We start from the raw sequence: 26,105 nt of genomic DNA on the forward strand, positions 1-26,105 counted from the left end.
TTACCCCCTTAGCCTCCCCCACTCTCCCGACCCCCCCCAAAAAAACTTTTTACACATACCTGGTGGTCCAGGGGGGCCACGAGCAGCTATCTCCCATTCCCAGGCCATCAGCTGCGCTAAAAAAAATGGCGCCGATGGCCCTTTGCCCTTACCATGTGACAGGGCAAAGGTAGCGCCGGCGCCATTTTGAATACTGGCAATACGGCCCGAGTGCAGGAGGTCGCTCCCGGACCCCCGCTGGACCCCCAGGGACTTTTGGCCAGCTTGGGGGGGCCTCCTGACCCCCACAAGACTTGCCAAAAGTCCAGTGGGGGTCCGGGAGCGACCTCCTGCACTCGGGCCGTATTGCCAGTATTCAAAATGACGCCGGCGCTACCTTTGCCCTGTCACATGGTAAGGGCAAAGGGCCATCGGCACCATTTTTTTTTTAGAGCAGCTGATGGCCTGGGATCGGGAGATCGCTGCCCGCGGCCCCCCTGGACCACCAGGTATGTGTAAAAGGTTTTGGGGGGGTCAGGAGAGTGGGGGAGGCTAAGGGGGTAATTTTAAAGGGTCGGGTGGGGTTGGTTTTTTTTTGTTTTTTTTTTTTTTTATCGGCGCGGGCCTCACTAAAAAAAAATTAGTGATGTGAATTGGAATCGGAACCGATCCCAATTCACATCTCTAACGATCAGATTTCCCCCCCACCCCCTCCCAGCCGAACCCGATCGTTAAAACGATCGGGCACACGATTCACATCCCCACACCATAATGATTACCACTTTTTCCACTTTGCTATGGGACTTAACATTATAAACTTGGAGATACAAATAAATAAACCCTAGCTTTTGCATGACTGTCCCTAAAAATTGATTTCTCTTTCTTGAAATAACAAAGCTCTATAATCACCACTCTTTCTTTCCGCTGATTGGTCACCTCATTTTGTATTAAGGAATGGCTCTTGCATCCCTGGTCAGGCTTCACACAGATATGCAGATGACATACAATTTATAGTGCCGTATACTAATTCCTGGTCACAAACTTTCTCACTTTTGCAATTATATCTCTCAACAATAAAGATATGGATGTCACATAACAGATTGAAATTAAATGCTTCAAAAGCATAACTCATCTTTTTATCATCTGTTCCTGATTATATATTCCAGCCTCCAAATAATTTTATCTTTGAGGATACCCCAATACCAATCAAACCACATGCAAAAAACATAGGTACCATCATAGACTCAAAACTAACAATGACAAATAACATATCTGCAATAGTTAAAAAATCATTTTTCAAACTCCATATGTTGAAGAATCTGAAACCTCTACTGTTTCCATCAGACTTTCGATCTGTAGTTCAGGCACTGATATTGTCAAGTTTAGATTAATGTAACGCACTGTATTTAGGACTCCCCAATTCCACCATTCGACCACTTCAACTTATTCAAAACTCTACAGCACGTATCTTATATAACTTAACACGCAGAGATCACATATCACCAATCTCACAACAACTTCATTGACTCCCAATATCTTATTGAATCTCCTACAAAATCTTATCAATAATTCACGATGTATTATATAATGCAAATTCCGTATGGCTTTGTTCCTTACTCAGAATTTATAAGCCATCAAGACAACTACGTTCTTTGGATAAGTGTATATTAGAAGTACCCTCGGTAAAAAACACAGGAAAGAGCCTTTTCAATGGCAGGCCCGCGGCTCTGGAACTCTATATCAGATTATATCAGATTAACTCAAAACACTGGAGAATTGAAAAAACATTTAAAAACTTACCTATTTAAGTATGCTCACAACCCCAGATAACTGAACCAATACTGATTACATAACCCAAAGAATAATCATAATAAGAGTCAATAAACATTTTGTTTTTACTACAACTATAAGTCAAGTTTCTGACCATAATAATTTACTGCAATACTGATGTCATATTTATTCTATATTATGTTTTTGGTTTAATTTAATAAATAGGTAGAATTTATTTTAATTTTAATTTTTTACTTTACTTTAATTTAATTTTAATTATTATTATTTGTATTTTATTTAGATTGTATTGCCTTTTATTATGAACACTTATTTAATTGACAATTTGGTTTAAATGTACTATGTTTGTTTTACATTTTAAATTGTGTGTGTTTGCTGTAAACCGCCTAGACAGCCAGACCCTGGCTAATTCGCGGTATATAAAAACTTTTTAAATAAATAAAATAAATAGGAAAGAAGAAAAGTTCCAGTGCAGTCTACCTTGATGTCCCGAATAAGTTGTTGCGTGGGTGTTTCTATGGGAATCTTGTTATCGATGACCCCTTGAATGGCTGAGGCCCATCTCATTGCCTCATTCAGAAGCTTGGTATAGAGCCGGTAGGAGTGTTTCCTCCCATGCACGATGAGATTCCAGTAACCTGCAAGCAAAGGAAGAGTTTCACATGAGCCCCACTGACAATGCACAGAACATGCAGCCCCGTTCTAGGTCACAGGCTTCTGATATAAGGTTGAAGTGTGATCAACCCAGGGGAGCAGGAGAGACTGCGGATTTAACCTTTTCCCCCATTTAGACTTTGGAGATTCCATGGAAAGGGAAAAATGAGTCAAGGGGGGGGGGGGGGGGCTACATTTTTTTATTTTGGTGGTGGGAGGGGAAACCCAGCCCTTTGTTTTCTTTTTCTTTTATTTGTTTTCTTTTATATTTTTTCCGGTTTCTTTTGATGTTTAAATCATTTCAAATAAACATCAAACAAAACAAAAAAAATGCAAAACAAGAGAAACATTTTTGTAGTGTGCACCCTAATTACTAGTGCCTCTCCCCCATCATGTATTGCTTCCTCTGGGTTTTTGAACCCTAAATGTACAGCTCAGCACCTTTTCACTTTCTGTAAGTCTTAGCTCTGCATTGTCCATAAAGTTCTTTCTTTTTCAATGATTTTTGCTTTTCCACTCCTGCTGATGTAACTTCCAGGGAAGCAGCCTTGTTACTCTCTAACAGCACAAGAAGCAGTAGGGTAGAGAACAATTTCAAGTGTCCATGTATTTGCAGACTTAGAATATCTTTTAATCATAATTCTCAGATGTATTATCAAGATAATTCCAAATAGGTGACAGAGTTACACAGTCCCCCAACACGGACCATGTTTCATACAGAGAACTGTCTCGGGAGAGACCCAAAATCAAGATATACAATAGATAATACAATATTCAAATAACAGGACAACATAAGGCATGAAAAACATCACAAAGATATAAAGGTACAAAAATAGAGTTTTTTAGCTGCTGGGAGACAGCATGATTCTGGTGGCAAAATAATTCTGATGGCAAAATAATAGGAAGCAATTAACTATACACATAAAACTACACAGTGATTAATACACAAGAAATGATTAAGAATCTATATAAAACACACTCACCAAGGAATTAATACATATACAATGGATGTGAAGAGGACTTTAAAACACTTGAGATTGTTTTCTGCCCTACTGTTTCTTGTGTATTGACTTTGGTTAGAACAGTCACCTCCCTTTGATTCTGCATTTGCTGATATGCTGAATTTTATGAATGGCATCTTCACACATCCTGACACCTTTAGTTATTGTTGGGGAAGCGATCCCAATTCCGGGGAGGTTAGTGTGCCCTTGGACCATGGAGCGACTGCAGAGGTGATTCGAGAAATCACCGAGGCAGGCAAGACGTGTCCAAGCTTGGGCAGACAGACTGAAGACCAGGAGCTCTGACCTCTGCCAAACCTGAACGCACCAGAAGAGACCCAACAACGCAATGCTGGTGTCTGGGGTAGCCCTCCAGCCACTCGATAGCCCTTTCAGACCTGCTGCCTGGAAACAGCAGTTGCGACAGGACAGTCAGAGGTCGAGGACAGGCGATGGAACTGGAACAAGACAAGGAGACTTGGAGATTTGGACGAGACAAGGATACTTGGAGACTTGGACAAGACGAGGATACTTGGAGATTTAGGCAGGCACTGCCCCTCAGGGTGCCCTACACAGCCCCCCATGGGCTGGTCACCGACCACCCTGTCCCACTGCACGCCCTACACAACCTGAAGAGGCTGGACATGGACCACGCGGAGAGCGGGACATGCACAGGACTGAGGCTCAGAACAAAGGAGGGATCTGGGCAGCACTCGAAGAAGGATCCAGTTGGAAGAGGACTCCAGTGACCGGAAATGGACACCGGATCAGATATGGATTTACTCCCAGGAAGGTCGACTGGAGGTGAGGTCTGGCGGGCAAGGCAAGGCTTGAATCCAGAGCTAGGAACTAGGGACATCTAAAGACAAAGGCATCAGGGACATCTGAAGACCAGGACATCAGGGACCTCTGTAAATGAAGACATCAGGAACATCTGGAGTATGGAGCTTGGAACATCAGGTACTACTGGACTGGGAACAACAGGACTAGGAATATCCGGAGACTGGAACATCTGAAGACAAGATGGAAGAGGACACAGGATCCGACGAGAAACCAGGAAGTACAAATGAATATGGAGACGAAGGATCAGGAACCACAGATGAAGACAAGGGAAATTCCACGAAGAACAGAGTGCCTTGAAGAAGCAGAGATGAACTTCGGAGTCTCCTGGAATGAAGAGCTGGAACAGCGGAGAATCCAGGAGCAGGCAGCTCCTTGCGAAGGCGCTGGAGGACTGGTGAAGGGCCCTTAAATAGGGCAGAAGTGGAGACGCCCGGATGACATCATCAATCAGTGCCATGGACCCTTTAAATAAGCAGAAGAGGCGCGGCCGCATGCCTAGGAGACAGGACCATGGAGAGCAGCATCCATGCCGCGAAGAAGGAGAAGCACTAGGCACTAGGCAGCAAGGCAGGTCCCGGTGTCGGCGGCTCCCAGGCCGCTGGAGGGACGATGGCGGTAGCCACTGGGCCACCAAGAGGAAGCTGGGGGTGGTAGCCCTGTCAGCGCAGGGAAGAGGATGACATTGGCAGCCTCCAGGCCGAGCGGTGGTGGCTCTGACCGCTGCGGAAGACAGGCAGCGGCCTCCAGGCCGCAAAAGACGGCATCGGGGCGGCAGGCTACAGAGGTGAGAGGCTGCTCGCGGCAAGGCCCGCGAGCAGAATTGCAACAACACCCCCTCCTCAAAGGACCCCCTCCTCAAGTCTGCTTTTCTGAGACTTGGAGGGTTCGACGAACTGGAGATGTAATTCCTTGATGGAGGGACTGAAGTGATGAAGTACACAGGGCACATCTTGAAAGTCATGAAATGTAGAAGCCTTGGCAAAAAGAAAAGCCACATGCTTAGGCAAACATGGAAGGCATCAAACCTGGGTGCAGGTGCCTCCTGCAGGTCGTGAAAAAAATTATATACCTAGTTCTTACAAGTGCTTCCGAAGGAAGGTTCGTGGCTCACAAGTGGGTGCAGGTGTCTCCTGCAGGTCAAAGGAAAGACACGATCGCACACTGAAGCTCGATGATACTTGGCGATTAAGATGGACTTCGTACTGGATGTGGAAACCTGGGTGCAGGCATCTCCTGCAGGTCATATGTAACACAGGAAGATGAGCCAACATTGCAGTGGAAAGAACAGGGATGGTCCCTGGAACAATGGCAGGCACCTCCTGCAGGTCGAGAAGGTTCACAAAACTTGGAGACACAAAAAAAAATTGAGAAGAAAAATTCCTTGGATCTGGAACTCTTGGAAGTCCAAAACGTGGGCCTGACACAGGAACACACTCAACGGACACATGGCCTTTGCAATCTGTTGTGGGAGCGCTAGGGAGCGGTCCCAATTCTGGGGAGATTAGTGTGCCCTTGGACCACGGAGCGACTGCAGAGGAGCTCCGAGGAAGCACCGAGGTGGGCAAGACGTGTCCAAGCTCGGGCAGACAGTCTGAAGACCAGGAGCCCTGACCTCTGCCGAACTTGAACGCACCAGAAGAGACCCAACAACGAAAATCTGGTCTCTGGGGTAGCCCTCCGGCTACTCGATAGCCCTTTCGAACCTGCCGCCTGGAAACGGCAGATGCGACAGGACGGACAGAGGTCAAGGACAGGCGATGGAAATGGAACTTGAAACAAGACAAGGAGACTTGGAGACTCGGATGAGATGAGGATACTTAGAGACTTAGGCAGGCACTGCCCCTCAGGGTGCCCTACACAGCCCCCCCATGGGCTGGTCATGGACCACCCTGTCCCACTGCGTGTCCTACTCAACCTGAAGAGGCTGGTCACGGACCATGCAGAAAGTGGGACATGTGCAGGACTGAGGCTCAGGAAAAAGCAGGCATCCGGGCAGCGCTCAAAGAAGGATCCAGCTGGAAGAGGACTGCATTGACAGGAAATGGACACCGGATCAGATACGGATTTACTCCCAGGAAGGTCAACTGGAGGTGAGGTCCGGCGGGCGAGGCAAGGCTTGAATCCAGAGCTAGGAACTAGGGACATCTAAAGAAAAAGGCATCAGGGACATCTGAAGACCAGGACATCAGGGACCTCTGAAAATGAAAACAAAACAGAAGCAAGACCGTATCCCATGGAAGGAAGCCTTTTATTTTTATTCTAAGACAAAATGCCCGACTCTGACCGGGTTTCGCCTAAATGGCTGCATTAGGGGCTCAATTTTTCTCTCTTTTGTATTTATTGTTATACAATTGTTCTTATGTGTAGCAATATGTCAAAGATGGCTTGATGCGTCTAGAGAAGTAAATCTTGGCACTTGCAATTCATCTTATTAATTGTTCATGCAGGGAATCCCTGGTCGGTGCGGTGTACAACAAATTCAAACAATTTAATATGCAACTGATAAAACATCATAATAAAACATCAAAAACAAATCATACATATTAAACAAAATGAAACTGAAATAAATTTAATTAAAAATGTATTAAAATTGCCTACCGTGGGCCAAGGAATTAAAACATACTACTCACAGATCTATCTGTAACAAAGTGGACAGCCAGGAAAGAGTGGAAAACACGAGGAGGGATCTAGTGAAGCTTGAGGAATGGTCTAAGGTCTGACAACTAAGATTTAATACTAAAAAATGCAGCATAATTCATTTAGGTTGCAAAAACTCAAAGGGAAGGTACTGTATTGAAGGTGAAATTCTTTTAAACAAAGGAGGTATGGGATCTGGGGGTGATTGTATCTGATGAGTTTAAGGTGGCCAAACAGGTGGTTAAAGGAACAGTAGAAACCAGAAAAATGTTTGGCTGCATAGGGAAAGGAATGGTCAGCAGAAAAAGGGAGCTGATATTGCCTCTGTATAGGTCCCTGGTGAGACCTCACTTGGAATACATGTACACCCAGGAAGAAAAGTGAGATAGGGGAGATATGATAGAGACATTCAAATATCTCAAAGGTTTCCATGTACAGGAAGTGAGCCTTTTTCAATAGAAAGGAGGCTCTAGAATAGGGATGGTGAACTCCAGCCTTCGAGTGCCACAAACAGACCAGGTATTCAGGATATCTACAATGAATATGCATGATAAAGATTTGCATGCACTGCCTCCATTGTATGCAAATCTAGCTCATGCATAGTCATTGTGGATATCCTGAAAACCTGGCCTGTTTGTGGTACTCAAGGACTGGAGTTTTCCATCCCTGCTCTAGAACAAAAGGTCATGAGATGAGGGTCAAAGGGGGTAGACTCAGGAGTAATCTTAGGAAATATTTATTTTCAGAAAGTGTGGTAGATGCATGGAACGGCCTCCTAGTGGAGGTGTTGCAGACAAAATATATATCTGAATTCAAGAAAGCATGGGATAAATACAGAGGATCTCTGAGGGATGATGCTAAATTAATTGGGCAGATAAGCAGACTGGACGGGCCCATACGGTCTTTTTCTTCCTTCATGCTTTTATGTTGCTATGATGGAAGCACAGGCTTCCAACATAGCACTTGTATGTTTCCATTAAAATTGCCTAGTGACAGCAGAAATGCTGGGCTCAGATTGCAATAAGATGTCCAGGCTGAAGACAAATCTAAATATAAAGTACAGTGAGGAGGTGAGGGTAAGGGTTGGGGTGAAGTGAAGGAGGGGGGCCCGAGAATTAGATTTTAAAACATAGACAAGACCTGGGAGTGAGGAGGGTTAGTGGGAGGGGAAGAGATAGGCAACGTATATTTTTTGTTTATTGAGATTAGGTGCCCTTCGGGGAGAGGGTGGCAAACTCGGCCTTGCCAGCTGAGCCTTCACCATCACATAACATTCAACAACCCAATGTCTTTTCAAAAAATGAACAAGTAATGCATTTAGGGAAATTATGGAGAAGGGACTCGCTAAATCAGGAAGTACAGGTAGACAAATGGGAGAACCCATTCCACAGAGGAAGAGGGAGAGGGACTTACAGAGGGAGGGGAAGAGGGAAAGTCTTCTACAACCAACATTATCAAACCACATGGTAGAATGTGATAATAGGATCATAAATTTGTCAAAAAGAGATTTTTGAGAGAAGAAGAAATCAGTATTTTAAAAAAGGTTTATCATTTGTTTCTACACCTGAGTATAGTGCTTTTCAGACTTGAGTAGACCTTTTCAAATTCATACGCAAACTTAAGATCATTGACACCTTCGCGAATAACAAATGTTGAGATTACTTACCTGATAATCTCCTTTTCCTTAGTGTAGACAGATGTACTCAGAACGAATGGGTATAGTATCCGCGTGCTAGCAGTTGGAGACGGATCTGACGTCAGCACGGGGTATAAATACCCCCACAGGAAGCGTAGCAACTTAGTAATCTTCCTTGCAAAAGCTGTTATGGATGTGTGTACTGACGCTCAGTGAAAAGTGAAACAGGATTCCCCTGACCGATTGATAGTAGCTGGAGACCGCCAGCATTCCCAACCGGAAGGCGTTGACAGCTGGTAGAGTGTACGCTCTTATGGAAACAGATGACATGGCTTACCTTGAATCGGTTAAACCCATGTACACAGGCAGCTGGGCGGGATGCTGAGTCCATCTGTCTACACTAAGGAAAAGGAGATTGTCAGGTAAGTAATCTCAACATTTCCTGGCGTGTAGCCAGATGGACTCAGAACGAATGGGATGTACAAAAGCTTTACTCCCAGCCTGGGCGGGAGGCTGCCTGAGGACCATGTAGTACCGCCCTCACAAATGCTGAGTCCTCCCTGGCCTGGACATCCAGACGGTAGAATCTGGAGAAGGTATGGAGGGAGGACCATGTCGCCGCTTTACATATTTCTGCAGGCGACAGCATTCTGGATTCCGCCCAGGATGCCGCTTGTGCTCTGGTAGAATGAGCCTTGACTTGTAGAGGCGGAGACTTCCCAGCCTCCACATAAGCTGCTCTGATAACTTCTTTAATCCAGCGGGCAATGGTGGGCCGCGAGGCCGCTTCACCTTGCTTCTTCCCGCTGTGCAGGACGAACAGATGGTCCGTCTTTCGTAGTTCTTGTGTCACTTCCAGATATCTGGGCAGTAATCTGCCAATGTCGAGATGGTGCAATAAACGCCCTTCTTCTTTAGATTTCTTCAAACCCGCCGTAGTAGGCAAGGATATGGTTTGGTTAAGATGAAATTGTGAAACCACTTTCGGTAGAAAGGAGGGAACCGTGCGAAGATGGATAGCCTCAGGAGTGATTCGGAGAAACGGATCCCGACAGGACAGTGCCTGTAGCTCTGATATGCGGCGTGCTGAACATACAGCCAACAAGAACACCATCTTCAAGGTTAGAGAACGGAGAGACAGGCCCCGAAGGGGTCTGAAGGTGGATCCTGCGAGGAAATCCAAAACAAGGTTGAGGTTCCATAAGGGCACAGGCCACTTCAGTGGCGGACGAATATGCTTGACTCCTTGCAGGAAGCGAGAAACATCTGGGTGCTTGGCGATGGTCTTGCCATCCCTCCTGGGGCCATAGCAAGACAGCGCAGCCACCTGAACCTTGATGGAGCTGAGGGAGAGATCCTTCTGAAGTCCATCCTGCAGGAAATCCAACACAACAGGGATTGTGGTCGAATGTGGATTGGTGCCATGAGTGTCGCACCATGCTTCAAATATTCTCCAGATTCTTACATAGGTGAGGGATGTGGAAAACTTGCGAGCTCGGAGGAGTGTATCTATCACGGGCTCCGAGTTACCTCTTTTCTTCAGTCTAGCCCTCTCAATGGCCAGACCGTAAGAGAGAATTGAGCTGGATCCTCGTGGAGGATGGGACCCTGACGTAGAAGGTCCCGGAGAGGAGGCAGGGGAAGGGGCTCCCCTGCCAGTAGTCTTCTCATGTCCGCGTACCAGGGTCTTCTTGGCCAATCTGGTGCCACTAGAAGAACTAGGCCCCGGTGTGTCTGAATCTTGTGGATGATGGCGCCCAGCAGAGGCCACGGAGGAAAGGCGTATAGCAGAGTCCCTGGAGGCCACGGCTGAACCAGGGCATCGATTCCGTGGGAGAACGGATCGCGCTTGCGGCTGAAGTATCTGGGTACTTGAGCATTGGACTTGTCCGCCAGTAAATCCATGTCCGGAATTCCCCAGTGATCCACAATCATCTGGAAGGCTGTGGGTGACAGCTGCCACTCTCCCGGATTTAGACGTTCTCTGCTGAGGAAGTCTGCCGTGGTGTTGTCCTTCCCGGCAATGTGGACGGCGGAGATGTCCTGAAGATTCGCCTCTGCCCAAACCATCAGTGGGGCGATCTACAGAGATACTTGTCGGCTTCTGGTTCCGCCCTGACGGTTGATGTATGCCACCGTGGTGGCGTTGTCTGACATCACTCTGACTGCTCTGTTCTTCAGTTTGTGAGCAAATCGAAGGCATGCCAATCGGACTGCCCGAGCCTCTAGACGGTTGATGTTCCACACTGACTCTTCTCCGCGCCACCGCCTTTGTTCGGTGAGTCCTTCGCAGTGTGCTCCCCAGCCGCTCAGGCTGGCATCTGTGGTGAGCAGAGTCCGCGTGGGGGAGGACATCCTCGACCCCTTGCTCATGTGGTCGGACTGCAGCCACCACCGTAACTGTGTCCGGACTCTGGCAGGCAGAGGTAGGTGCGTGGAATAGTTCCGTAGACGAGGGCTCCAGCGAGAGAGCAGGGAGTGTTGTAGAGGTCTCATATGGGCCCTTGCCCAAGGTACCACTTCCAGGGTGGATGCCATGAGACCAAGAACTTGCAGATAATCCCAAGCTATGGGCCGACTGGTTCCCATCAAGTACTGGACACGCGTCTGAAGTTTCAACCTTCTCTTGGCAGTGAGACCGACTGTGTCTGCCTGCGTGTCGAACTGTACTCCCAGGTATTCTAGTGACTGGGAAGGCTGTAGGCAACTCTTGCTGAGGTTGATTACCCAGCCCAAGCTTTCCAGAAGGGCGATCACTCTGTCGGTTGTCAGATGACTCTCCTCTCGTGATTTCGCCCTGATCAGCCAATCGTCTAGGTAGGGATGGACCAGAATTCCTTCCCGCCTGAGGGCCGCTGCTACGACAACCACCTTGGTGAAGGTCCGCGGTGACGTGGCCAATCCGAAGGGCAGAGCCCGGAATTGGAAGTGGTGACCCAAAACCTTGAAGCGTAGGTAGCGCTGGTGATCCGGATGGATCGGGATATGCAGGTAGGCTTCCGACAAGTCTAATGCCGTGAGGAATCCTCCTAGCTGTACTGCGGTCTTGACGGAGTGCAGAGTTTCCATGCGAAACCTCGGGACCCGTAAGTATCAATTGACGGACTTGAGGTCCAGTACAGGCCGAAAGGTGCCCCCTTTCTTGGGTACCATGAAATAAATGGAATAGTGTCCAGAATTCACTTCCCAGGCAGGTACTGGGATGATAGCGTTCAAGGACAGGAGCCTCGCCAAGGTAGCTTCCAATGCTGCCTTCTTGTGTATGGGACATGACGATTCCACAAACTTGTCCGGAGGGAGACGACGAAAGTCCAGATAATATCCCTCTCGGATAATGGCGAGGACCCACTGGTCCGACGTGATCTCGACCCATCTGGGGTAGAAGAGGGTTAACCTGCCCCCTATGGCTCCGTCCCCCAGATGAATCGGCAGATTCTCATTGGGAGGCACGGCCGGGACCTGAGCCCGGGCCTGCTCCCCTCTTGCGCTGCTTGGTCCGAAAGGTCTGATTCCTGGCCTGAGGACGTGGTGCCTGGTAGCGACTCCTATAGGGAACAAAGCGCTGTGAACTCCTGCCCCTGGAGGGCCTTGGAAAGGCGTGCTGGCCCCTTCTGAACCGATCTTCCGGTAGTCTAGGCACTGGAGAGGCACCCCATGTACTGGCCAGTTTATCAAGGTCGCTGCCAAAGAGGAAAGAGCCCTTAAAGGGCAATCTGGTGAGGCGTGTCTTTGAAGGCGCATCAGCTGACCATCTCTGGATCCAGAGCTGCCTCCTGGCAGCTACGGAGGATGAGATCCCCTTGGCTGTTGTTCGGACTAGGTCTGATGCAGCATCCGTGAGGAACGAAAGAGCTGACTCCATGTCCGCTGCTGGAGCGTTGTTCCTAACCTGTGACAAACAGGCACGCGTCACCACTGTGCAGCAGGTCGCAATCCGCAAAGATAGAGCTGACATCTCAAAGGTCTGCTTCAGAATGGCGTCCAGTCGCCGGTCATGAGGCTCCTTGAGAGCCGTCCCCCCCTCGACTGGAATGGTAGTGCGCTTGACCACAGCGCTAATCAAGGCGTCCACCTGCGGGCACGCCAGCAGGTCCTGTATAGCCGGTGCCAATGGGTACATGCCCGTCAGGGCCTGGCCCCCTTTGAAGGAAGCCGCTGGTGCCGCCCATTCTAAATCTATCAGCTGTTGTGCCGCTTGTAAGAATGGAAAATGGCGGGCTGTAGGACGAAGACCTTCCAGCAGGGGGTTCTGCGCAGAGGGCACCAAAGTGCTGGGACCTGTAATATCCAACTCCGCCAGACACTGAGACACCAGGTCGGAGAGATCCTCCTTAGGGAAGAACCGCCTCATGGTTCTATACTGTTACGCTTGGGCTCCGGTCAGGAGTCGTGAACACCACCCAGCAGGGTGGCTCCAGGTGGAGAGAGACAGGAATGGCTAGAAACAGTGTCTGGTTCCAGGCTGGGTCAGGGCAGGCGGCAAGTAGCAGTGTCTCGGTTCAGGCTGGGTCAGGGCAGGCGGCAAGTAGCAGTGTCTGGGTTCAGGCTGGGTCAGGGCAGGCGGCAAGTAGCAGTGTCTGGGTCTAGGCTGGGTCAGGGCAGGCGGCAAGTAGCAGTGTCTGGGTTCAGGCTGGGTCAGGGCAAGGCAGGTCAGAAGGCCCGTAGGCCACACACACACAGAAGGCCCGTAGGCCACACACAGTAAGCAAGGCAAGGCAGAGAAGGCCCGTAGGCCACACACACACAGAAGGCCCGTAGGCCACACACCGTAAGCAGGGCAAGGCAGGTCAGAAGGCCCGTAGGCCACACACACACACACAGAAGGCCCGTAGGCCACACACCGAAAGCAGAGCAGGCAGGTCAGAAGGCCCGTAGGCCACACATACACACGGAAGGCCCGTAGGCCACACACCGTAGTCAGGGCAAGGCAGGTCAGAAGGCCCGGAGGCCACACACACACACACACAGAAGGCCCGTAGGCCACACACCGTAAGCAGAGCAGGCAGGTCAGAAGGCCCGTAGGCCACATATACACAGAAGGCCCGTAGGCCACACACCGTAAGCAGAGCAGGCAGGTCAGAAGGCCCGTAGGCCAGGTAAGAAAAGCGAGGAAGAAGGCCCGAAGGCCGCGCAAGGCAAGGAAAGGCCCGAAGGCTGCGCAGGGCAAGGCAAGGAAAGGCCCGAAGGCCGCGCAGGGCTAGAGCAGGGAGCCCAGGTGAGCTCGATGCCGAAGCACCGAGGGAACTGTCAGGCAGGGTTGTAAGGGCCAACCCAGAACATAGAGTGGACAGGGGAGATGGCCTGGGCCTGTCAGGAGAGCCAGCACTAGAGGGACCCCTGGTGGTGAGGCGGTTGCACTGCAGCCAAAACTGTAACATATACGGCTCAATCCCTGGGGGAAGTTCCCCCTCGTCCGGGAGTTCGGACTCATCCGGTGAAACCTCCTCGTCTGACTGATCTGGACTGTCCAGCGGCGGGAGGTCCTGCTCACGATAAAGGCGGGAGGGTCCAGGAACAGGATCCATAGGAGCTGCCACCGCAGCGGCAGCCGCAGCAGCCGCCGCAGTCGCAGCCACCGCAGGAACCGCAGCAACAGCAGGAACCACAGGGCCTGGACGGGAAGCCGTTTGCATCTGTACAAAGGCATGAATCCCCTTAAAGAGATCCACCCAGGAAATGGAAGCAGCCTCTAATCGCCAGGGTACAAGATCCCCCAGGATTCCCGATTGGTCGAGACTGACCGCTAAATCCGGGGTAGCCCCTGGGGAACTGTCAGCAAATTGTGGCTGAGACTGGTCCTGGCCCGAGGGTCCCACGGCCTCCTCACATTGGGCACATAGGGAGTCTGGCTCTTCACTGCGTGTGGCTCTAAGCTGGCATGCAGAGCAGAGGCCAAGGGCTTTAATGCCTGAGGCCAGCGGCGCCGCTGCTGAAGACGCTGAGGCGTTCTGATCCATTGAAAAGTATGCGCTGAATGAGAAGCGGCAATAATATGCGCTTAATAGAACAGGCGCACAATAATAATAATATGCGGCAGCAATATGCGCTTAATACAACAGGCGCACAATAATAATATGCGGCAGCAATATGCGCTTAATACAACAGGCGCAGAAGAATAATAATATGCGGCAGCAATATGCGCTTAATACAACAGGCGCTTAACCAGAATAATATACAATATGTACTCAGCAATAGGCGGCCATGAAAGCAGCTCAATTGTATGCAATATGCTCTCAGCAATATGCAGTTAGCAATACGCGCTCAATGCAATACACGCTCAATGGCCTTCAATAGGCGCCCAGCAATAGGCGGTTAGCAATACACTCTCAGTGGCATTCAATATGCTCTCAGCAATAAGCGGTTAGCAATACATGCTCAATGGCCTTCAATAGGCTCTCAGCAATAAGGTTACATACGCACAAGGAGGAATAGAGCCGCGCCTATTACGGGCGCTCAATACCTGAACAAGGCCCACAAAATGGCGCCCTCCACGGAGTGCCACGCCGCCGATCCTCTGTTCCTCGGAGACCAAAAATAAGATATGTACGCCTTACCTGATCTTCGGCGCTTCCCGGCTGGAACCCGGGCGGTCTCCGGCTGCGGGGGGAGAGGGCAAGTACCTTCACCGCCGCGTTTGAGGATATGCACCCGCTGCCTCATCCACGCTGGGACCGAGGCGCCTCGTATGCCACACCCGAACCTCGCCCGGGGGCTATGTCCCTGCCGCGATTCAGCCACCGGACCGAGGACTTAGACCTCCGGGGGATCACGGAAATCACCCCGGGAAACTCTACTGGGGGAGGGACCTTAGGGTATCACCGCAGGAGTGCGGGGCTTGATGTTGTAGAAGTTGTAGTTGAAAGAAAGCAGAAAATAGAAAGTAGATTTGGAAAACACACTCAGCGAGCGTGCAGGCTCTCCAAACTGCTTTGGAGACGGAAATTACTAAGTTGCTACGCTTCCTGTGGGGGTATATATACCCCGTGCTGACGTCAGATCCGTCTCCAACTGCTAGCACGCGGATACTATACCCATTCGTTCTGAGTCCATCTGGCTACACGCCAGGGAATTTGAAAATTCCACACAATCTATTTTAAAAACATCAAGCAAGTGGATACCAATGGGCACTACAAATCCAATTATTCATACATACAAGTATCAGTATTGAAAGAATTAGAAAAAATTAGTATTGAAAGAATTGAAAGAATTAGAATCATATCACATACAATATCAATAAAGAAGAGAAACTGGCTACAGAAAATTTAAGAAATAAGGATATAGTGATCAAACTGGCAGATAAAGGTGGTAATATCTAACTAGATAAACGACGCTTGACCGACGTGCCGCAAATGCGCAGTAGAGAGCAGCTCTACTGCGCATGTGCGGGCGAGCACGTCAGTCTTAGGCAGCGTAAAAAAAAACCAAAAAACATGGCGGCAGCGGTGGTAGCAGCGGCAGCGGGCAGCGGTAGCGGGCGGTAGTGGCGGCGGTAGCGGGCGGCAGCGGCGGCGGTAGCGGCAGCGGTGGTGGGCGGTGGCGGTAGCGGGCGGCGGCGGCAGCGGGCGGCAGCGGAGGCGGTAGCGGGCGGCGGCAGCGGGCGGTGGCAGCGGTAGCGGCGGTAGCGGGGGAGGGAGGAGAGAGAGAGAGGGAGGGAGGGACGGACTAAGTGGGAGGGACGAAGAGAGAGAGTGGGAGGGAGTGACTGAGTGAGAGGGAGGGATTGAGTGAGGGGGAGGGAGTGAGGGGGAGGGACTGAGTGAGGGGGAGTGAGCGGGACTGAGGGAGAGGGAGGGAGGGAGTGGGACTGAGGGGGAGTGAGTGGGACTGAGGGAGAGGGAGGGAGGGAGTGGGACTGAGGGAGAGTGAGTGGGACTGAGTGTGAGTGAGAGGGAGAGAGGGGGAGGGAGTGAGTGAGACTGAGTGGGAGGGAGGGACTGAGTGAGAGGAGAGGGAGGCTGGGGAGGAGTGGGTGAGTGGGTGGGAGGGAGGTAGGGGAGAGAGAATGAGGGAGGTAGGGGAGAGAGAATGAGGGGGAGGTGAGAGACAGAGGGATGTAGCCCGTTTTAACGGGCTTAACGGCTTGTTGTCATCATAAATCACGTAGACTACATACAAGAAATCAGGAAACAGTTTTCAGATACCACCTTTTATGAAAAAGTAGCAGGTAATCCCACAGATAAGATCAAAAGAGAGCTTGATGATTTACTCACTATAGCAGAGAAAATTAACTTTTTGACAAAGAAAGAGTAAGAATTTTTGACTGTACATAAACCGATAATGCCTACGATATACGTTCTACCAAAAATTCATAAATCTATCACATCACCACCGGGCAGACCCATCATATCCTCCATTGGTTCCCTCCTTGAACCTTTCTCGATCTTCATTGATTGTTTTTTGAGACCGTACATGTCGGACATTCCATCATACATAAAAGACTCTAGCGATATGATCACTACACTAGAAAAGTTTGAAATTAGAAATGTAAATATCATCATGGTTTGTTTAGATATTGAATCATTATACACCAACATACTGCAATCTTGCTTATATTTATATTTATTGCTACTTTAAATAGTTATACTTCTTATATATAATATTATATTTCTTTATTTATTACCAGTTAAAATATTATTACTTTAATTAGCACTATGTTAAATTGTCAACCAGTTATACTGTTCCATATGTTATACGGTTCCATGTAAAGCTCCGCTCTCTGTTGAGCAGTTCTTCGTTTTATGTAAACCGGAGTGATTTGTAGCCCCTACAAGAACTTCGGTATATAAAAATTAAAAATAAATAAATAAATAAAATCTGAAGCACTGGATATCATTAAGGAAGGTTTATCCTTGAATTGGCAGAGATAGCCCTCACTAAGAACTTTTTCAGATTTGAAAATTATTTTTTTTAATCCAATCTAAAGGATTGGCTATGGGTACTTCAATGGTCCCATCAATAGTGAACCTATACGTGGCAAAATTTGAAAATAAATTACAGAAACACAAATATTATGAGGAAAATGTTATTCTGTGGTGAAGGTACATAGACGATATATTTATGATTTGGAGAGGGGATGAAACGGAATTGAAAAACCTTTTTGAATGGATAAACACTATAGATGCAAATTTAAAATTTAGTATATCATCATCAAAGAATGAAGTCCCTTTCCTAGATATAATGATAACATTAAGAGAGAATTTCTAGATTACTCCAGTTGCCACAATATAAATATGATGAACAACTTACCATACTCACAGTTCCTTAGACTATGACGTTTATGCACGAAAGACAAAGTATATAAAGAGCAATATATATGAGAAAAAGATTTAAACAAAAGAATTATCCAGAAAATTGTATTAATGAAGGTTACCTGCGAGCCATGAGAAGGAATAGGGAAGAAATATTGCAAACAAAGAAAAAGGCAAAAACATATACTATCATTTGTCCCCTAAATTATAATCATATATCATATAAAATTACTAAAGTTCTAAGGAAACACTGGAGTATTTTGAAAAATTTGAATTACTTCGAGAACAGTAGGCTCATCCTTGCCAATAAGCAGGAACGCAATTTTAAAGATCTGTTGGTACCTTTGGCTCTCCACCACCAGCTGTTAAGGATATTAGACCACCTGGGCATCGTCCATATGGGTCTTGTTCAGTTTGCTATGTAAATATGAAGACAGATTGTGTTTTTATTAATGGTCAAAGTACTCCTTTCAAATTAAGAAGTTTCACGAATTGCAAAAGTGAGAGCGTTGTCTATGTGGTCAGATGCACCTGTGACAGGTGGTACATTTGTAAGACCATTCGTCCCTTACATAAAAGAATTGTGGAGCACAGAAGCGCAATCAACACAAGAGCAGAGGGTAAACCGTTGATTGCTGATCACAGATTTGAAGATTATAAATTCTCTGTACTAGGGATGTGCAGAAGGAAAAAATTTGTTTCGATTTGGTTTTCGTTTCGCTGGGACCCAATTTTGTTGCATTAGTTTCATAGGGGGAAAAACCAATCTGTTGATTAGTTTTATTCGTTTTCCATTTTCCCATTAAAGTTAATGGGGGAAGTATTTGCAGCCTATTTTTGGCTGCAGAATTGGGGTTTTCTTATCAATTCTGATGAAACTTCTGGGGAGCAATCATCAGAATGAGAAAAGAGCTCCAAGGTACTTAGACTGTGCAAAGTGGCACCAAAGCTGCATGAATAGCCTAAGGCACTGTAAAGGGACAAAGGGGTACCAGGAGTGGCAAGAGTGCTTTAACAGAGGTGCAAAGCAGCAGCGAGATGTCAAAAACACACCACAGCTTCAAAAGAGAGCACCGATAACAGTTGCATGAACCCTCAAAGGCAGCACGACAGGCAAAGTGGCCAGACAGTGGACTTGTGTGCCCAATATGTCAGCGGATCTGTCTGCATGTCCTCTGTGGGCTCTGAGAGATAACGTGTCACTGACATTTCTGCTGGTGTCTCCTTTGCTTGGGTGGGCTGAGAGTCCTTCATGCCAGCTGCTTTCTCTCTAGCCCATTCCAGAACAGATGATTTTTTATGGGCAACATGGCTTTGGCGTACTGAAGTGGAGGAGGAAGTACTAGCTGTCGCTGACAGAGTGCTGCTTCTGCTTGGGCTAGTACTATTCTCTGAAGTGCCCGCTGTTTCCTCCTCTGCTTCATGCCCAATCTGTCTCTGCCTATGGCGCTCCTGTTCATGGACTTTTACTAACAGCAGGTCCTTCATAAATAGGAGACAATCGGACTGTAGGGTGAGTTTCCCTTTCACACAGGGATCACAGACTGTGGCAAGCATGTATGTGTGGTCTTCTGTTAAAGGTCTTAATCTCCTTTGCACCTGCTTCTGCAAAACGTCCAGACAAGGCAGCACCTCTGTTGTCATTCTCTCTTCCTGTTTAAAGCCCTCCACATTTTCCTCCAGAAAATTAACTATAGGGATGATGGCAGCCAAGGTGGCACTTCTGGAACTCAGCTCCTCCGTGGCATCCTTGAAGGGCTGCAGGATTTTTAACAGCTGACTCATGACTAACCAATCGTGAAGCCCCTAAGGGATTCTGCACATCCATGTCCATTGCCGCAGAAAGTTCATGAAGTGTCTGCTGCTCCACTAACCTCTGCAGCATCATATAGGTGGAATTCCACCGGGTGGCAATGTCTTGAATGAGACGCTTGTCAGGCATCCTCAAATCAGTCTGCTTTTCACAGAGAACCTGGCCCGCCTTTACACTTCTGTGGAAGTGCACTGCTATGTTCCTGCACTTCTGTATTAATGTTTGCAGGTATTCATTTCTCTTGGTGACTGGACTCCAACCCCAGAGCTGACTTCACTACCAGGTGCAGAGTGAGTGCAAAACATTGGATGTTCTGAAAGCGCCCTTTGCATATTGCCTTTACCATGTTTGCACCATTGTCTGTGATAAAGAACCCTGCCTGAGGATTCCTGTCTCGCTGGTGTAGTTACCAGCCCACCAGCATCTGTCTTATGCATGCTAGAATATTGGCTGAGGTATGGGAATCGTCCATCAGGTGGGTGTGCAGTAAAGCCCACCTCCATCCTGATACTTGTTCACTAATAGAGCTGCTGCCTGCCCCTGCCTCAGCCAGGTCTCACCAGTGTGCTGTCAGGGAGAGGTAAGAGTGTGCAGCATTCATGGTGGTCCAGACATCGCAGGTGAAATGCACACTCCCCTCTGCCTTAGCTAGCAGCGCTTGGATGCGACTGCGACACTGGTTGTACAGGCTGAGGATGACCTTCCTGCTAAATGTGCTTCTGGAGGGGACTTTGTAATTTGGAACTAAGACCTTCAGCAAATGCTTGAAACCCTCATTCTCCACTATCTGCAAGGACTGGTCATCAAGGGCAATCATTTCCCCAATGCTTCTGGTTACAACTTTTATTTATTTATTTATTTATTTAAGGCTTTTATATACAGACTTTCTTGATACAAATCAAATCAACTCTGTTTACATTGAACTAAGCAGAAATTATAACCAAACAATCAACAGCCTGCCTCCTTCCTTGGGATAGCGTTACCGCACTCCACCCCATTTCCTCCATAGTGGGTTGTCACGTCTGCCACATGGCAGGGAGCTGCTGGCCTGCCACCTGACTGCTAGAAGGGGCTGAGGGCGTGGGGTGACTCTGCTCTTTTTCAACCAATTTACGCTACCTGGAAAAAGGGGTCCCCTGACTGGTACTGCCACCATCCCCAGATGGCAGTACTCTTGGGTGTTGCTTCTGCATATTATGCATCATGCCAAAATTAGTTAGATGTCCCATTTGCTTGCCTCTGCTAATAGACCTGCCACAGTAATTACACTGAGCAAAATGTGGGTCCTCCGTCACTTTAAAGTGGCTCCAGATTGCAGATTTCTTTTGTGATCCCTTCTCTATAGCCTTCGGGGTGGATGCTGGCACTGGAGCTGAAGTAGTGGGTGCACCCTGAGAAGCAATGCCAGGGGCATCAGTCACACTCTGTGCCTGCGCTGACTGCTCTTCCTCCTCCTCATCAGTTTCATCTCTCCCCTGCAGCACTGAAGTGGAGGCTAAGACAGAACTAACTAATCCTCCTAAACCTTCTTCAGCTATTACTTCTTTCTTCCATTTCTGATGATGAGAATCCCACACAAAATTATTCTTCATCGGAATAAGAAGCAAACAGTGCCTGTGCTACATTTTGAACACTAAGTCGAGGTCTGCTGTTGCACTGCTGCTTTTGGGTCTCGCCCTTTTGTCTTGCATGACTCAGCCTCCCCTTCCCTCACCTCCAAAACTACAGGGTCAGAAACAGGTGGTGGCGATGCATCATCTTTAAATTTCATTTTTTTTCTGGATGGAACTGCCTGCCCCTCCAGAGATTTTAGATTGGAACAGCTCCCTTTTCAACTTTAATGGGGGTCTGGCACTGCCTTTTGAAATGCCTCCTCTGCCAGTGCCTCCTCTGCCAGTTCCAAACCAGCGCGCGCATGTTATAAAATCGGGCATAGATTTGTTCGCGCCGGGTTGCACGAACAAATCTACGCTTGTGCACAGATTTTAAGATCTGGCCCACCATGAATATATTTTAAACCCACATAGGTTATTATTTAATTTTGGTTTTTTTACATTTTTTACATATTTTTAATTTCAGTATCAAGGTTCCTTAGGGAATCAGTCATACTTCATAATCAGCTCATTTTAAAATGATTTTAATGGGGGTTGCATAGTTTCTTTATATATCTATTTAGATATAGTTAATGTTACATAGTCATGGGGACCAAGAACGGCTTGCCAAAATGATTGACAGATAGTAGGGAGGATGTGACGTCACTATTTCTTCATGCTCTTTTTGAAACGTCAGGGTATAAGTAAGACATCAATTGTATACTGTGTTGGTTTTTTGTTACTGACTGAACTGCTTTGTGCATACAGTTTGGAGAAATTTAAGGTATGTTGTGTTTTTAAAATGTTTTCTTACGAGTTATTAAGGAACCTGATGTATGTAATCATGAGTAGTGTAGGACTGAGCGTTACTTCAATGTGCACATTAGATTAATATGTAGTATGGGGGCAAGATGGCCGCCATGTAGGACGCTTTAGAAGCAGGCTCATGGCGTATTTTCCTATTGAATATACCTATAGAATAATGCCTCACACTAAAAGGAAGGGGAAAGTAAGGGGAGCAATAACAAGCTCACCTGTGACTGATCCCTTCCAATGACGCATCGAGGGCTTCCTCGCAGAAGCTACCAGAATGCCGGAGGGGCTGGTTGCTAGGGGGACGATGGTGGAGCGAACACTGTCCCTCTTGACCCTGGATGTCACACTGAGCCCCGGTGAGCCGATCAGGCTGATGCATCCCGCGCAAGCTGAGGTGCCTCCAGCAACGTCCGATGTCCAGAGTGGATCCCAAGGAGACTCTCTAGAGGTAGACTGGTTGGAAACCAGGATGGAGGTGGAAGAAGGAAGTGCCTCGGGAGGTGGAGGCAGCCAGGCTGTGCAAGTGCCTGCTCCATAGGAGAAGGAAGACAGGTGAAGGCCACAGGTCCAGGAGCAGGCATCATGGTGCAATCGGCAAGCACATGGGAAATGAGATAAGGGCAGTCAGAACCCCTGACTGTGAGTATAAATCTTGGTCAAACTGAAATAATTTTGGAGAATGTGTGGTCTGCCTTGAAAGCAATTGAAACAGCTTTAAACTCTTTGGCACAAACCACTATGGAGGCAAAGAATCAAACGATGATAAATAATAATCTGACTGGGACTTTTAATGTAAAAATTGAAAATCATGAGGAAAGAATAACAAAGATGGAGACTTTGCAACAAAATTTTGTTAAATCGGACACTACATTAGGAAAAAGAATGGAAAGAGGTGAAAATGCTTCAAGAATACTCAATCTGAGGATAATACATTTTCCGGTTGTCAGATTGATTACACCCTTAGAATTATTCAAAATCTATATGAAGCAGATTTTGAAAATTCCTGAATCAATGCTTCCAGTTTGTACAAAGGTGTACTACCTGCCCCAAACAGGATGAGAGGAAAATAAAGAGAGGCACATCCAATCTATGGATATTTCAGAATTACTTGAGTTATCATTAGATTCAGAAATTAAAGAAAGGAAGTCAATGCTTGTAACATTTGCATTTCTATCAGATCGCAATTATGTATTGAAAATGTTCCTTAGAAATAGGTTAGCCTCATAAGAACATGCCATACTGGGTCAGACCAAGGGTTCATCAAGCCTAGCATCCTGTTTCCAACAGTGGCCAATCCAGGCCATAAGAACCTGGCAAGTACCCAAAAACTAAGTCTATTCCATGTTACCGTTGCTAGTAATAGCAGTGGCTATTTTCTAAGTCAACTTAATTAATAGCAGGTAATGGACTTCTCCAAGAACTTATCCAATCCTTTTTTAAACACAGCTATACTAACTGCACTAATCACATCCTCTGGCAACAAATTCCAGAGTTTAATTGTGCGTTGAGTAAAAAAGAACTTTCTCCGATTAATTTTAAATGTGCCACATGCTAACTTCATGGAGTGCCCCCTAGTCTTTCTATTATCCGAAACAGTAAATAACCGATTCTTAGCATTTCACTGTCAGTCTCACCATCTTGACCAGGTGGACGGTAGTATACTCCTATCATTATAGTCTTCCCCGACACACAAGGGATTTCTACCCAAAAAGATTCAATTTTGCATTTAGTCTCATGCAGGATGTTTATCCTGTTGGACTCTATGCCATCCCGGACAAAGTGCCACACCGCCTCCTGTGTGCTCCTCTCTGTTATTGCGATATAATTTGTACCCCGGTATAGCCCTGTCCCATTGGTTATCCTCTTTCCACCATGTCTCTGAGATGCCAATTAAGTCTATGTCATCATTCACTGCTATACATTCTAATTCTCCCATCTTACTTCTTAGACATCTGGCATTAGCATACAAACATTTCAAAGTTTGTTTTTTGTTTGTATTTTCATTCTGCTTTTTAATTGATAGGGATAAGTTAGAATTTTTTAGCTCAGGTGAGTTTTTAGTTATAGGCACTTGGATTACTTTTCTTATTATTGGAACTTCACTGTCGGGATGTCCTAATTCTAATGCATCATTAGTATCCTTTGAAGATACCTCTCTCCGAACCATGCGCTGCTGAGCGACTGTTGGCTTTCCCCTTTGTTCTAGTTTAAAAGCTGCTCTATCTCCTTTTTAAAGGTTAGCGCCAACAGCCTGGTTCCACCTGGTTAAGGTGGAGCCCATCCCTTTATAAGAGACTCCCCCTTCTCTAAAAGGTTCCCCAGTTCCTAACAAAACTGAATCCCTCTTCCTTGCACCATTGTCTCATCCACACTTTGAGACTCCGGACGTCTGCCTGCCTCTGGTGACCTGCGTGTGGAAGAGGGAGCATTTCAGAGAATGCTATCCTGGAGGTTCTGGATTTAAGCTTTCTACCTAAGAGCCTAAATATGGCTTCCAAAACCTCCCTCCCACATTTTCCTATGTCGCTGGTGCCCACAAGTACCACGACAGCCGGCTCTTCCCTAGCACTGTCTAAAATCCTATCTAGGTGACGCGTGAGGTCCGCCACCTTCGCACCAGGTAGGCATGTTACCAGGCGATCCTCACACCCACCAGCCACCCAGCTATCTACATTCCTAATAATCGAATCACCAACTATGATGGTCGACCTAACCCTTCCCTCCTGGGCAGTAGGCCTTGGGGAGATATCCTCAGTGCAAAAGGACAATGCATCACCTGGAGAGCAGGTCCTTGCTACAGGATCCTTTCCTGCTGCACTTGGTTGATGTTCTCCCATCATGAGACCATCTTCCTCCAAGGCAGCACCAGGGCTGCCAGTCTGAAGTTGGGAGTTGGCTACTATGTCCCTGAAGGTCTCATCTATAAACCTCTCTGTCTGCCTCAGCTCCTCCAGGTCTGCCACTCTAGCCTCCAGAGATCGGACTCGTTCTCTGAGAGCCAGGAGCTCTTTGCATCGCATGCACATGTAAACTTCTCACCAGCGGATAAAAAATCATACATGTGACACTCGATGCAAAAGACTGGGAAGGCCCCCCTCTTGCTGCTGAGCTGCTGCCTTCATCTCAATTTTGTTTAGTTATTTATTTAAAATCTTTTCTATACCGTCGTTAAGCTAGCTGCCATCACAATGGTTCACAATAAGGCACATAATAGCATGTTTGCTTTAGATTATGTTAACTAAATAGGTGCCAAAAAACATACTGTAACATAGTTTCATATTAAATATTACTTAGTGGTTGTGATAAGTCAGTTCCTAGTTAAGTTTTAGGTTGCTATGGGAGTAGGAATGTGTCTAATTAATGTCCTTTAAATGTATTAGTGAATTCATTATTTGTCTTGTAATGCCCTACAAGGGACTGATCAAACTCTCAATAAAGTTTTTTGTTTTTTTTGTGAAAGTGGCACCTGCCTATAAATTAAAGGATGAGCTAGGGGTGGGTTGGGAAATCCAAACAGTCTAACTTCAGTTAGTCAGCCAGAGTGACTCACTGCTCTCTTGATTATCAAATGTTGGTACCTAATCAACCAAATCACACTACCTCAACACCTTTCCAAGGTGAGTAACTGAACTGAACTTTTCAACCTTTTTACTTAGGTATACACTGCTCCTAGCTTATTTCTAGCTTCTGGCTATTTTTTTTTTTTTTTAAATACAAACACTCATTTCTGCTTACTAGCTGCCTTACTGACTATTTAAAAATACAGTCTAACTTGTTTATTCGCTGCCTTACTGATTATTAAAAGCACAAACATACAAACACACTAAATAATATTCCCAAATAGTTAACTTTGCCCCAATACGTTTGAAAAAGATAAAGTCCCAACCAAAACCTTACTGATTCCTTTTAGCCACCAGCAAGGTGATCCTCTCCTCTCAGCTCTCCTCTCAGTGCTCTTTTTATGGATCTTAGATCTGGATATACCCTGATGTTGTAAATATAACTCAACAGCGCAGAAAATAATTTCTCACTATGCGAGAGAGGGTTCTTAGTTTAGGAGCCGATACATTTTGAAATATTCTAGCAAACGTTGTGTTA

The 26,105-nt window shown here is 47.0% G+C and overlaps 1 protein-coding gene across 1 annotated transcript in view; it reads right to left on the reverse strand.

The window, feature by feature from the left end:
• The window catches only part of LOC115093339 (unconventional myosin-X-like), a 556,890-nt gene that overhangs the window by 203,026 nt on the left and 327,759 nt on the right, over positions 1-26,105 (reverse strand). The window contains exon 33 of the mRNA XM_029604967.1: positions 2,248-2,405. Coding sequence (XP_029460827.1) covers positions 2,248-2,405 — 158 coding nt within the window. The remainder of the gene's footprint in view (positions 1-2,247; positions 2,406-26,105) is intronic.

This window comes from Rhinatrema bivittatum, chromosome 6 (genome assembly GCF_901001135.1).
Source record: "Rhinatrema bivittatum chromosome 6, aRhiBiv1.1, whole genome shotgun sequence".
Classification (NCBI taxonomy): domain Eukaryota; kingdom Metazoa; phylum Chordata; class Amphibia; order Gymnophiona; family Rhinatrematidae; genus Rhinatrema; species Rhinatrema bivittatum.